We start from the raw sequence: 13,483 nt of genomic DNA, 5'->3' as shown, positions 1-13,483 counted from the left end.
GCATGCTTGTCTGCTAGAATTGTAGCATGGTTGGCTGCTAAGATCGTAGCATGCTTGGCTGCTTGGGTTTTAGCATGCTTGGCTGCTAGGATTGTAGCGTGCTTGGCTGCTAGGGTTTTAGCATGCTTGGCTGCTAGGGCTTTAGCATGCTTTGGTCAAGTTGTGTACTGCATTGCCTGTTTAATGGCACTGGGTGCTTATTTTGCTCGTGTTGCAGTTGGTGGAGATTCAATATAAGTATGGCACCGAGTGGAACTCTTCAAGCTAATGTCAGTTCTAATACGAAAAAGATATAGTATTGAATAATATCCCGAATGCGGTCCAAGTAGAAACGAAAGTAATACACCTGTAGTCCTCACCAATACGTTCGCCTGATCGAATACTCAGCAATGATCGACCTGATCTGCACAGGTGATATCATGTGTATCAACATTTATATTAACATCTTTTTATATCCCATATCAACATCTATTTATATCACTTATATCAACATCTATTTGTATCACTTACATCAACATCTAATTGTATCACTTATATCAACATATATTTATATCACTCATATCAGCATCTATTCATATCACTTATACCAACTTCTATTTATATTACTTATTTTAACATCTATTTATATCACTTATATCAACATCTATTTATGTCACCTATATCAACATATATTTATATCACTTATATCAACATCTATTTATATCCCGTATATCAACATCTATTCATATCACTGATATCAACATATATTTATATCACTTATATCAACATTTAGGTGGCGCAGTTGTAGAAGTACACAAGTTATGCTCTGCATAGGTGCCATGAACGCGGTTGCCACACACACATGTATGTACACTCCCAGGTGATATGCACTGCTTTATGACTGACAAAAGGGTGTCCGCAGGTGTTTTTTGAGCATTTACAGCTGACACATGCGTTCATACAGGTGATTTCCGCGCATGTGCAGCTGATATAGGCATGCACGCATGTGGTCTATATGTATGTACAACTGGCATATGCAAACACACAAACGTCCACACTCTGTTCAGCTGACATAAGCGTTGTCACAGGTGGCCAGACTGTACTTCTTACTTTTCAGTTATTGATAACATGTAGCATTCTCATTGAACTACCTTTCTATTGGTTTCTAGGTATAATGCTCCCCTATTATATAATTGACACTGATGTTTTATTTTGCGTTGTTCGTGAACATGTAGTATAGGTTTTTCAATCTATATTCGTTACCATGTAGTATTGTAGTATCCACATAAATGAATTTTCAATTAGGATTGTATTTTTTATTAGTTAAAATTTGTTACCATGCAATATCCTTATTGATGGCTCTTTATTTAAGACTGTAGTTTTGATTAAATAATATTCGTTACCATGTAGTAACCTTATCTATGGTTCTCTATTTAAGACTGCAGTTTTTATTAGTTAATATTCGATACCATTTATTATCTTTATTTTTGGCTCTCCAACTGGGACTGTAGTTTTCATTAGATATTTATTTGTTACCATGTAGTATCCTTAACAATGGTTCGTTTTTTAATTGGGACTGTAGTTTTGACTAATAAATATTCGATACCATGTAGTAGCTTTATTTTGTATTTAAGTTAATATTCGTTACCATGAAGCATCCTTATTAATGTTTTCCACTTGGGACTGTAGTTTTTATTGATTAATATTCGTTACCATGTAGTATCCTTCTTAGTGATTCTCTATTGGGGACTGTAGTTTTGATTAATTAATATTCGTTGTTATGTAGTAACCTTATCGAGGATGCTCCAATTGGGACTATAGTTTTTATTTGTTAATATTCGTTACCATGTTGTAACCTTATCGATTGTTCTCCACTGGGGACTATAGTTTTTATTAGTTAATACTTGTTACCATGTAGTATCCTTATTAATGGTTCTTTAATTGAGACTCTAGTTTTTATTAGTTGATATTCGTTACCATGTAATATCCCTATTAATATTACTTCAAATGAGGCTATAGTATTTATTAGTTAAAATTTGTTACCATGCAGTATACTTATTAATTGTTTTCTAGTTGGGACTGTAGTTTTTAATGATTAATGCTCGTTAACTTGTAGCATCTTCCTTTAATTGGGATTGCAGTTTAAAATATTCAATGTTAGTTAACATGTAATATCCTTATTTACGGTTATTTAACTGTTAATTTTTGCTAACATGTTGTACGTTCATTAATGATTATCGGACTGTTGTTTATATTTTCCAACATTCGGTAACAAATAGTATCCTCATTAATGGTTTTTTTAATTGGGGTTGTAGTTTTCATTAGTTGATATGGTCAGCCAGTATTATCATCATTAATTGTTTTTTAATTGTGAATGTAGTTTTTCAATCAATATTCGTTAACGGAGTATCCTCGGTAATGGTATTCAATTGGGACTACGGCTTTTAATAGCTAATATCGTTAAAATTTAGTATCTTCATTAACTTTGAGTTGTGTAGTATCATCATTTAAATCTTTTCATAATCCTGATACTTGTATATTTTATGTTCTTTTATATCCCTTGTAGTTCAGCCTTTATCTTTTTCAGTTCGTTAACATGTATTCTCATTCAACTATTTTTATAGTCTTAATACTTGTATCTTCTACGTCCGCTAATACCTTTTACTATTGAATCTGTAGGTTTTAAATTTTCATTAACATGTAATTGCGACTGTGGCTTTTATTTCTCAGTTTTTGTTAAAATGTAGTATCCTTACTGAACTACATTAACAGTCTACTTGTATCTTCTGGACTCTATTCTATCCTTTACAGTTGAGTCTATGGTTTTTGATTTTTACTAACGTAATTGGGACATTGATTTTAAATTTCAGTATTCGTTAACATGTAGTTTCCTTAGTTAACTATTTTTATTTCTATTTTCCAATATTCGAAAGCATGTATTATACGGGTTTCTAGTTGGGACTGTAGTTGATATTTTTAAAATATTTGTTGACATATAGTTGTATATCCCCAAATAACGGGTTTTTAATCGGGATCGCAGTTTATATTTTCCAATATCCGTTAACATGTAGTCTCCCTATGAACGGTTCTTTAATTGGAACTGTAGTTTTTATTTTTCAATATTCATTAACATGTGGTATTCTTATTGGTCTGCTTCTCCAGTCGTGCTCAAATATATTTAGAACTATGGGAGTCAGTATAAGTTAGTATATTTTTTAGGTTCCCTTATATCACTTGTAGCTGAGTCTGTGGTTTTTAATTTCAGTGACATGTATTAAATTGGGACTATGATTTCAGTTTTCAGTATTCGTCAAGATGAATCTTCGTTGAACTACTTTTCTATCCTTTTGTTACTCATGAATTCTAGGTTTTACTGAGTTCTTGATTATCTCCTGTATCCTTTATACTTAGACTGTGGGGTTTTTTTTCTTCTGTATTCGTTGAACTATTTTTCTAGTCCTAATACTCTTATATTCTAAGTTCTTCTATATTATTTATAGTCTGGACTGTGGTTATATTAATCAGTATTTCTTAACATGTATTATCCGCATATAGCTGCTTTCGTAGTTATGTTATATGTATATGTACATCTATATATAAAAATATATATTTCGACTTATATACATATATATGTAAAGCTACTTACATACTCTTCATACTCCTCTATTCTGGATTCTCCTATATACTCATAAATCTGAACTGTGTTTTTCTTTCACAGTAATCGTTACCATGTAGTCTTCCCATTTAACTGCTTTATAGTCTGATATTATATACATACATATATGTATTTTTAAAATTACATATTTGTACTCATGTACATAAAAATAAATATACTTGTATATTCTTTAATACTCTTATGTTCTAGGTTCTCCTATATCATTTATGAATGAGACTGTAGTTTTTATTTTCCAGTATTCGTTAACATGTAGTATCCTTGTTGAACTACCTTTCGAGTCTTAATACTCGCATATCCTACGTTTGTTGATATTCTTTATAATTTGATTCCAGTCCCTATATTCCTTTACCATTATAATCATGCGGTATTTATTTCTTCTCATCTCCAATCCCATATTCAGATTTTTTACCACAGGCCCAGTGATGCTGGTTAAAATCTGAGCTCATTCAGGCCTCATTTCAGATACACAGCTGTCGTGGGACTTCCTCAACAGCAGAGAAAACCATCCTGAATTGCCTGAGTAGATTAACCTATTACGGGCTCACAAGGGTACATTCACACACCACGCAGAAGGGCTAAACACAGTTTCTCAGTTACAGTCGCGTCAGTGATAATTGTATCTCTGCGCTTCTCCGTTGTGTTTCAATGCAGCACTAGCCGTGTATATAGTCAATACACTATCCTCCTCAAAAGCTACCGCGTGCGGATAATGTACTTGCCACTGCACCGACTGAATCGGGCAACCGTAAGGAAACCTACACCCGAGACGACTCCTCAGGCAGACAGTTCATCTCAAGGCGAGACACTTGCTGTCTTCATCCGCATTGCCTTGCCCCACATATTACGCGTTGTGGCGCCACAGGGGTACCGAACATCGCGGCCACTCGGACTCGTACGCTTACGCACGGGTTTGTCACCATTAGTCTGAGCCTCATCACCGTTTCCGTCAGCCGATTTCCCCCGCACTCCTCTGCCTCGCGTGTTGTTGGTGCCTCTCCCACGACCACGTGGTCTCCCCTTTATCGCACGTGCTCTGGTGCTCCCTACCGCCTGTGTGCCGCCTGTCCGTCTCACCCGTGGCTTGCTTGCCCTGCCATGCGCATAGGCACTGTAGCCCAGCACTTGGCCTGGCTGGTACTCGTCGCCGCTATCGTTGTGGTCATCTACCTCACTGTCACTGTCGCTGTCACTGTCACTGCCGATCACGCTGTAGATATCTCTCTCACTCTCATTGTTGTGGCCGTAGTCGCTGTGAGCCGCGGATGTCTTATGGCCCTCGTCCGCTCTCTCTCCGCAGGTATCGGTTGTGCGGCAATCCTTCTCATTCGCACTGCTCTCGCTCTCTCTGCTCTGCGCAGGGCCGGCATGTGCCTCACCTCCGCCGCCCTCCAGGCTGACATTGTCTTGCATCACACGCTTCTCCACACCTTGTGCAACTGCTTCAGTCTTCGGTCGCTTACTCCTCGCACTATTCGTGCTGGGTACTGCAGCCTCAGCTTCACCCCGTCTCGCTTGGTACTGTCCGCTATCGATATCGGTGGGGCTTATATTGTCCTCGATACTCTGCCCACCATACTCGTAGCCATCCTCACCGTCACCGTCACTGTCACTGACCTCTCTGTAGCTGACAGCCTTGCGCTTCCTCGCACGACTGGTTTCTCGTGTGGCCCTCTCTCGTGTGCGCTCCCCGTACTTTCGTGCGAGCTTCTTCCCCCGTGGCCTGCGCGTACGGGTCATCTCTGGCCCAGAGTACCCCCCACTGCCACTCAGCCCGTCGCCGTGGCTACCGTCTCCTCTGGCATCGTCACTGTATCCAAACGCACTACTGCCATGCTCGGGTGTAGTACTAACCCTGACCTTGCCCTGCCTGACCCTGTCCTTGTTGTGTCTCGTACCACGTCCCCTGTGTGTAGGGTTAGCCTTAGCCCTGGGACCATCCATGGCACTGTGCCAAGCCGCTCGCGTCGTCGTTCCCCTGGGCGGGAGGTCTGCCACTGTCGCACGCCGTGTGCGGTGCCTCTCCTTGCCCCCACCCACACCCCCCTTCACACTCGCACGCTTCTCCTTCGCAGACGCCTGGGCTCCGTTCTCATCAAGCGTGCCCTTACATGCGGCTTTGGTTCGGTGGGTATCTCTGCGGTGTGTGTGCTGTATGCGCTCAGTTCCCTTGGGTGTCATGGAGCGCTGTTGAGTGCGTGTGCCTGCGTACTCGCTATTCCAAGCGGCGCGAGTGGTTACATGGGGCACCCACTCCTCTGCCCACTCAGACGCGCTCCCAGTTCTATTTATAGCACCTGACTCCTGCTTCGGATACCTACCTCTGGGACGGCGGCCCTTGCGCGCATCCTCGCCGTCCGATCCATCGGCAGTCTTAGCCGTAGCCTCGTCGAGTGCAGTGTTCGCTGATACGCTCACGCCAGACAATCGCCTGTCCTCTGCTGCATGTACCGGACTGACTCCTCGCGCTGGCGCCAACGCGTGCTGCTCACCCGCTGCAACGGTCGTGTGCGCACTCTCTTGTACCGCACTTCGCGTCGTGTCCATGCCGCACACCACTGAGGCGAGGACATCACCTGGCTCGGTTTGCGTGCGAGCCTCGCCCCTGTGCGTCTGAGTGTCCCCTGTCGATTGCACCTCCGTATCAGCCATGGCCACACACCCCTTGCCAGGTGGTTGTACGTCCCCCTCTGTTGACAGTCCAGTAACTGTCGATACCTTCTGTGACGGCTTGTGCTTGTGCTTCTGCTTGTGTACGGCTGATTGTCGATGTGTCTGTGTGTGTTTCGTGTCTCCCGTGGGCCCGTCCTCTCGCACTGGCTGGTGTGCTGTAGCACTTCCCAATGCACACAGACTCCTCCACCCCGCCCGAGTCGTGCGCCCCGTACACCCGCGCTCTCTCCCCACAAAGTAGTCTTTCTCCATGCCCTCCCCTGGCGTGTCTTTATCCGTGGACGTGCGCTGTGTCACATTGGCAGTCTCCTCAATAGACTCGTTGTTCGCTAAAGTATCCGCCGCCGAATCCGCCGATATATTACCAGGCGTGTTGCTAGGCCCACTAACAGTCACATGCGTTGGCGAGCTGTTCGAGGGCTTCGCCAGTACATGCTTCGACGTAGGCCCTGGTACGTGTTCTTGTATACTGCCTGTAGGCCCTGGCATGTGTTCTTGTATACTGCATGTAGGCCCTGGCACCTGTTCTTGTATAGTGCCTGTAGGCCCTGGTACGTGTTCCTGTATACTGCCTGTAGGCCCTGGTACGTGTTCCTGTATACTGCTTGTACGCCCTGGCACGTGTTCTTGTATACTGCCTGTAGGCCCTGGCGCGTGTTCTTGTATACTGCCTGTGGGCCCTGGCACGTGTTCTTGTATACTGCCTGTAGGCCCTGGTACGAGTTCTTGAATACTGCCTGTAGGCCCGGGTACGTGTTCTTGTTTACTGCCTGCGGGGTCTGTTCGCTCGCTCTCAGCCGCAAGAGCTGTCACATCATCCGACAACTCCCCAGTCGTATTATCCGATAGCGCCCCGACGGCCTCTGATCCCACTTGCACCCCATTCTCGGGCGAATTGCTAAACCGGTCCACTGACGACTTCGCGGACAACTGCCCACCCACGTGCACCGGTGTATCGGCTGACGCGTGTCCTGGCGAGGGCACCTGCGCCTTCTCCGACAGGGCCACCAGGACACCTCCGGAAGTGCCATGAGACGGGCTGTACAGCAGCTTCGACAAGTGTACGGGTTGTTTCTCTGGACTTATATCCGACATTTTGACCGACGGGTTTGCTAACGTCTCCCCTGGCGATCTAATCCACATGCTGCATGAGACGTTCTCTGTGACAGGCTCATCGCTGTCATGCGCTTTGTCGCACAGGTTGTCCGACAAAATGTCCGACGATCCCTCCATGTCGTATTTCGCAGTCGCTGCCGTCATCGGGGGCAAGGCTGCCCATGCGCACTCTGGGGTGCTCTCCGAGGTGTGCCCCACCATCTGGTCAGACACACTGTCGGATATACACCGGGGCGTGTAGGACATTATATTGTCTGTCTCATTCTCCCACGTCTTCTCAGGCACGCACTCTGGCCCCTTCTTTCCCGCAGTATCGTATTCGTATGCTCGGTCCACCGCGTCGTCCGACACTCTCTCGAGTGCAGCGAGTTCTGTCCTGTCGACTGACTTCTCGGAAACCTTTTGTACCGAACTATCCGACGATTGGGCCACTTCGGGAGTGCACAGATTGTCTGATGCGATCTCCGACACGACGTCTAATACGACCCTCGACGACAAATCATCCGCTACGCCTTCCGAGAAATCCCCGTCCACTTTGGCGTCCGCGTTGTCTCGCACATTCTCCATCGCACTCTCCATCACACTCTCCAACGCATTCTCCATCACACTCTCCTTCACACTCTCCATCATACCTGTAGCCACGTCGGGCGACCCAACACCCAACACCTTCGCATTGGCGCTGTTTGCCCTATCACGCGTGTGTGGGCCAGTTTTGTCCTCGGCAGGGCGGACCGCTACGTCTTTGCGGATAGCACTCGCGAGTATCTTCTCACGTCTTTCTTCGGAGAGGGGGTGTGCTCCAGTCTCCGTATCGGGTACAAGGATAAAGCTCCCAGTTGTGGCACGGGTGCCCCTACCGGCACCACCGAGTACTGAACGTGACTCAATAGACGTCTGTGCGGGTGTGGTGATGTTGGTAGCAGAGTCTCCCGTAACACAAACGCTCGCTTCCTCTGCTGGGCATACAGATACATCACCGTCCCAATCCACAAGCTCGGGGTCTGATGCTTCACAATACGCCGTCGCGCGGGTGTGTGCCCGGACATCCTCAGCTGCGGGGGCCATGCCATCCCTCTCGTTACCATGAGTCTCAGGCTGTAGTGTCTCAGCGGCATCCTCTTGCGTGTGCCGCCGTGTGGCTGCCGCTGCGTGCACCTCCTTCCCACAGTCCTCCGCTGTCTGTACTACCGAGTCACCGGTGTCCCAACTCAACAACCGCGACGGTAACTGGCCGTACGGCAGCACGGTGACCTGGGCCACACCAGGTGCATTGAGCACCCAATCAAACACACCCTCCGAACTTCGGGTCTTTTCTCCACCATCCCCCTGGCAGGGCTGGTCCAAGGCTCCTTCCGTGCCTTGCGCCCACACCCCGTCTCCCGGCGGTGGCTGATTGATGGCTTGCCGTTGATGGTCTGTCCGGCTGGTGTCGGCCGCCCCGGTTTCCTTTGCAGGGCCGTTTTGCACCTCTTCTGGGATACTCCAGTCAGCAACCGAGCGCACAGGCGGCGTCATGTCCCCCTCCCGATCCGCTAGGATGTGATCTCCGGCCTCTACCACGGTATCCGTTTGAGTACAGTCATAAGCGTGTTTTGTGTCGCTGCCATCGTTTCGCTCGGCACTCAGTCTGTTAATCGCATGGCTCGCACGCACCACAACATCACCCGCGCCCACTGCCAATTGGTTATCAGACACCTGTGCACAGCCTGACGGACCTTTCGTCTCAGCCTCTTCCATGCACACATCTGCTTCACCCTTCACAGCCACATCGACGTACACATCTGCTTCACCCTTCTCAGCAACATCCATGCACACATCTGCTTCACCCTTCTCAGTCGCCTTCGCAGTTTCAGCCTCACTCTCCTGCGCATTCTCACCCAACGCCATACCACCGACAGGCCCTCCTTCAGACCCCCTGCGAGGCCCTTCTTCAGACCCCCTGCGCGCCACCGCTGCCGATTGGTGTGCGTGCACCTCTAGCCTTGACATCTCGGTCGTCGGCGTGTCCGTTGTTGGCCCACCCACAGTAGGTCTGACACTGCCCATGAGCGCTTTGCTGAGCCCCAACACCAGCTCAGCGTCGTGTACAGTGGGTTGCTGCTCCGGTACCGCCGCCGCTGTGACTGACGGATGAGTTCTCTCACTCGTACCAAAGACGCCCTGCGTGCCGCACTGGAGTGGCCCAGTTTCTGCGTCCACCTGCGCTGGCGCCTGCCCTTCCCGACCCACACTCGCATATGTCTGCATATACAGGTCAGGTGACCTTCTCACGCCCCTTCCAGGCTCTCCGTACCCCGGTGTCCCGTCTCTGCCTTGGCCGTGGCTGGGCTTCACACTCCCATGTGCCAGCACACACTCCGTTTCCCACTCAGCCGCATCGTCCTCCACCGTCTCCGCCACAGGTATGGCCCTGTCGTGTTGGGGTGAATCATCAACGCTTACGGTGTCCCCTAGACTTTGTATCGGTCTGTCCTGTCCGGGTAGCCCTGTGCGGTTTGTAGGGTGTGCCAGCACATGGTCCGTTTCATGCGTCTGTGTACGCATCCGCTGGTGTGTCAGTCTATCGGCTGCCGTACGCTCACGGCCACCCACTCCTGCGCCTACCCCTGTCGGCACATGACCACTCATCCGGTGGTACGGCAAGTTGTCGTACCTGTTGTCCCCAGTAGGACTTTTCACACGCAGATGGGCCGCTCCCGTCGGATACTCCCCCTCGTCTCTGGGTTGTGTGACAGGTTCTCTCTCCCGCTGCACCTCATCGCAGCCAGCCTCGATCAGGGTGTCGTAGCTGCGCACCGTGGGTGTGTCGGCGTGTGCATGTGTATGCACACTGGCATGTCGACATACACACACTCTCTGCTCACACACGCAAACCTCGACCGCGCTGTCGTAGGACAGGAGCGAAGCGGTCCTTTCGCGCACATCCCCCCGTGACGCCACTCCTAATCGGTGTCTCGGGGCCTTCCCTGGTCCCACTTTGATCCCGCTTTCCGTGCTCAAGTGCCAGTGTGCTGAACCGCTCCTAGAGCCACGTGACGAATTACGGTGTAGATCTACCATGCTGTGTGACGGTGTTAGTCTATTAATAGATCTGCGGATGTCATTTGGCATCCCTGCCCTGAGTGAAGGAGAAGATGATGGTATGCTTCTCACGCCGATATAGCTGTGTGCTGATTGTGGCCGCGATTGCGCCCGTTGCTGATTGGTTGTTACATGCATTGATGTATTCTGATTGGTCCCGTGGTGTGAAACTGGTGACTGTTCCCGTTGTTGATTGGTTGATACGTGCATTGCTGTATTCTGATTGGTCCCGTGGTATGAAACTGGTGACTGTGCTCGTTGTTGATTGGTTGTTACATGTATTACTGTATTCTGATTGGTCCCATGGTATGAAACTGGTGACTGTGCCCGTTGTTGATTGATTGATGCGTGCATTGCTTTATTCTGATTGGTCCCGTGGTATGAAACTGGTGATTGTGCCCGTTGTTGATTGGTTGATGCGTGCATTGCTTTATTCTGATTGGTCCCGTGGCATGAGACTGGTGATTGTGCACGTTGTAGACTGGTTGTTACATGTAATTCTGTATTCTGATTGGTCCCGTGGTATGAAACTGGTGACTGTGCCCGTTGTTGATTGGTTGTTACATGCATTGCTGTATTCTGATTGGTCCCGTGATATAAAGCTGGTGCCTGTGCCCGTTGTTGATTGGCTGTTGCGTGCATTGCTGTATTCTGATTGGTCCCGTGGTGTGATACTGGTGATTGCGCCCGTTGTTGATTGGTTGTTGCGTGCATTCCTGTCCCTGTATACTGATTGCTCCCTTGGTATGAAACTGGTGACCGTACCCGTTGTTGATCGGTTGTTGTGCGCATTTCTGTATTCTGATTGGTCCCCTGGTATAACCCTGTATTCTGATTGGCTGATACCTCCTGGACCGAATGACTATTGGCGTTGTCAGTAGCGTTGCGTAACGTGCGTGTTGGCAGTGTTTCATTGGCTGGCGAGCTCCGGCCCATGGGGCTACGGCTCGATACTCTCTGTAACCGTGTAGGGACCGTCTCTCGTCGTGGCTGGGTTTCTTGGGACTGTACGTGCTGTTCTCCCCTGTTGTGTGCAGCCTGGTACGGGTATGTACTGTAAGCACCGGCCTGTGAGTTGCTATCTGCATCGCCTGGCGTATACTTACCGCTGTGCTCCTGATCGGCCGTCTGTGGGCGCCCTTCTCCATACGCCCGTGTATCGCTATGCGTCACATACTCCCTCTCCCGCAGTCCAGCGCTATGGACTGAGATCTGCGGACTACTACGCCCAGCAACAGCACAACGTACAGCCTCTGCCGAAGGCCCATCTCTCGCACTGCGCCGAGACTTCACACTACCACTACCATGCGAAAGACTACGCTCCGCAATCAGCGTCCCCGTACGCGTGCTTGGCCGGGTTGCTGTAGACACCCTTGGCGTTGTGGTGTGCATGGTGCGGGTGTCTGTGCACATGCGCTGTGTCTGCGCATATCCTCGGGTGTCTGTGCTTGGCCCTTGCGTGTCCTTGTAGGACCGTTGGTGTTGTTGGTGTCGCGCATAGCTATCCAGGCGCGCGTCTGAGTGCGCCGGGTGAGGTTGTGGCACGTGCACACTCGCGTTGTACAATCGCCCCCTGTCCCTGTACGACCTCTCACTGTCCTTGTACGGCCTCTCCCCGTCCTTGTACGACCGATCCTCCTGCGGGTAGACACCTGGTGAGCGTTCCCCTACTCCTCTATCAACATCAGACCTACCTTCCTGACGCATACGCAGCTCCCGTTGCCGTACCATAGGCCCCTGCTCAACCGTGTGCCTCTCCCACGGCGGCCGTGTGTGGCTCGGCTGAGCATAGTCCCTCCTATAAGTGCGGACATGAGGTGAGGTACCTATGATCTCGATCCCGCTATTGGTATTCCGGGACGAACTCGCCATATCTACACGTGCGTGGTTACCCTCCACACCACTTGGGTTGCCATGCCAACTGTCCGAGTAGGTATCCCTCTCATCTCGCTCTGAAGTTCGGGATACTTGGTATGGATAAGCCGAGGCGTCCTCGCTCCCATAGCCCAAGACGTGTACGCGGGTGTATGTAGGTCTGGTAGTCACTACCCTGTCTGCCACCTGCTCCGCACTTTTTGGACTGTCATACGTTGCACGTGCTTGGCACGAGTGCAATATTTCTACAGACGATGAATTACTACCACCACCATCTACCACCGACCTTCCCACTCGAGCTTGAGCAGGCGCGTACGCCGGGCGCACCCCTTCAGCCATGTACGTAGGGGTGTATGTGGAGGACTGTGTGCGCTCAAGCATACTCATACGCCCACGCCCATTTCCACTCGTACGGCTGCTTGCATCGTCCTCGCCGTACACGCGATCGTTTGTGTATGGGGTGATGTGCCTCCATATACGGCTGCTATTGTGACTAGGTCCGTTAGAATCGAGAGCACTCGACTGTGTTCTGCCGTCTGGTGCTTTGTTGGGTCTAGCAGTACATGTCTTCCAATGGCCATGCGTTTTCCAGTCGGTAAGCTGGTGTGATAGGAAAGAGCCAATACAAAGTCAGAGATGACGAGAGATTGGGTAGGATGTAGTCTGGTGTTTAAATTGTCCAATGATATTGTAGAATAGGTGTGTCAAATAGACTAACTATAAAAAAATGCAATCTCACACTGGCATATAAAAATTAGATCAATATCGAGAACGAACGTTTTAGCAGACTATCGATTAATGGGCACCGGGTCAGGCACAACTCAATGACCACACAAAAAATTCATACAAATATAGAACCATACATACATACAAACATATATATATATATATCAAACCATCGATTAATAAGCACCGGGAACGGCACAATTCAATGACCACATAAACAATGCATTCATATCTAAAAACATACATACATACAACTATACATATATAAACACATGAATATATATATATAGGTATATATATATATATACCTATATATATATAAATATAAATATATATATATATATATGTGTGTGTTATGTG

The 13,483-nt window shown here is 48.6% G+C and overlaps 1 protein-coding gene across 1 annotated transcript; it reads right to left on the bottom strand.

The window, feature by feature from the left end:
* Positions 1-3,822: 3,822 nt before the first annotated feature.
* SARC_05116 (hypothetical protein) lies at positions 3,823-12,978 on the bottom strand (the record flags this gene model as incomplete). Its single annotated transcript, XM_014301024.1, has 2 exons — positions 3,823-12,826; positions 12,877-12,978. 2 exons carry the CDS (start codon positions 12,976-12,978, stop codon positions 4,448-4,450), a joined length of 8,481 nt encoding a protein of 2,826 aa, XP_014156499.1. The 3' UTR covers positions 3,823-4,447.
* Between the last annotated feature and the right edge of the window lie 505 nt (positions 12,979-13,483).

This window comes from Sphaeroforma arctica (genome assembly GCF_001186125.1).
Source record: "Sphaeroforma arctica JP610 unplaced genomic scaffold supercont1.315, whole genome shotgun sequence".
Classification (NCBI taxonomy): Eukaryota; class Ichthyosporea; order Ichthyophonida; genus Sphaeroforma; species Sphaeroforma arctica.
Note: the sequence above shows the minus strand (reverse complement) of the source record. Positions and strands in the feature narration are given on the sequence as shown.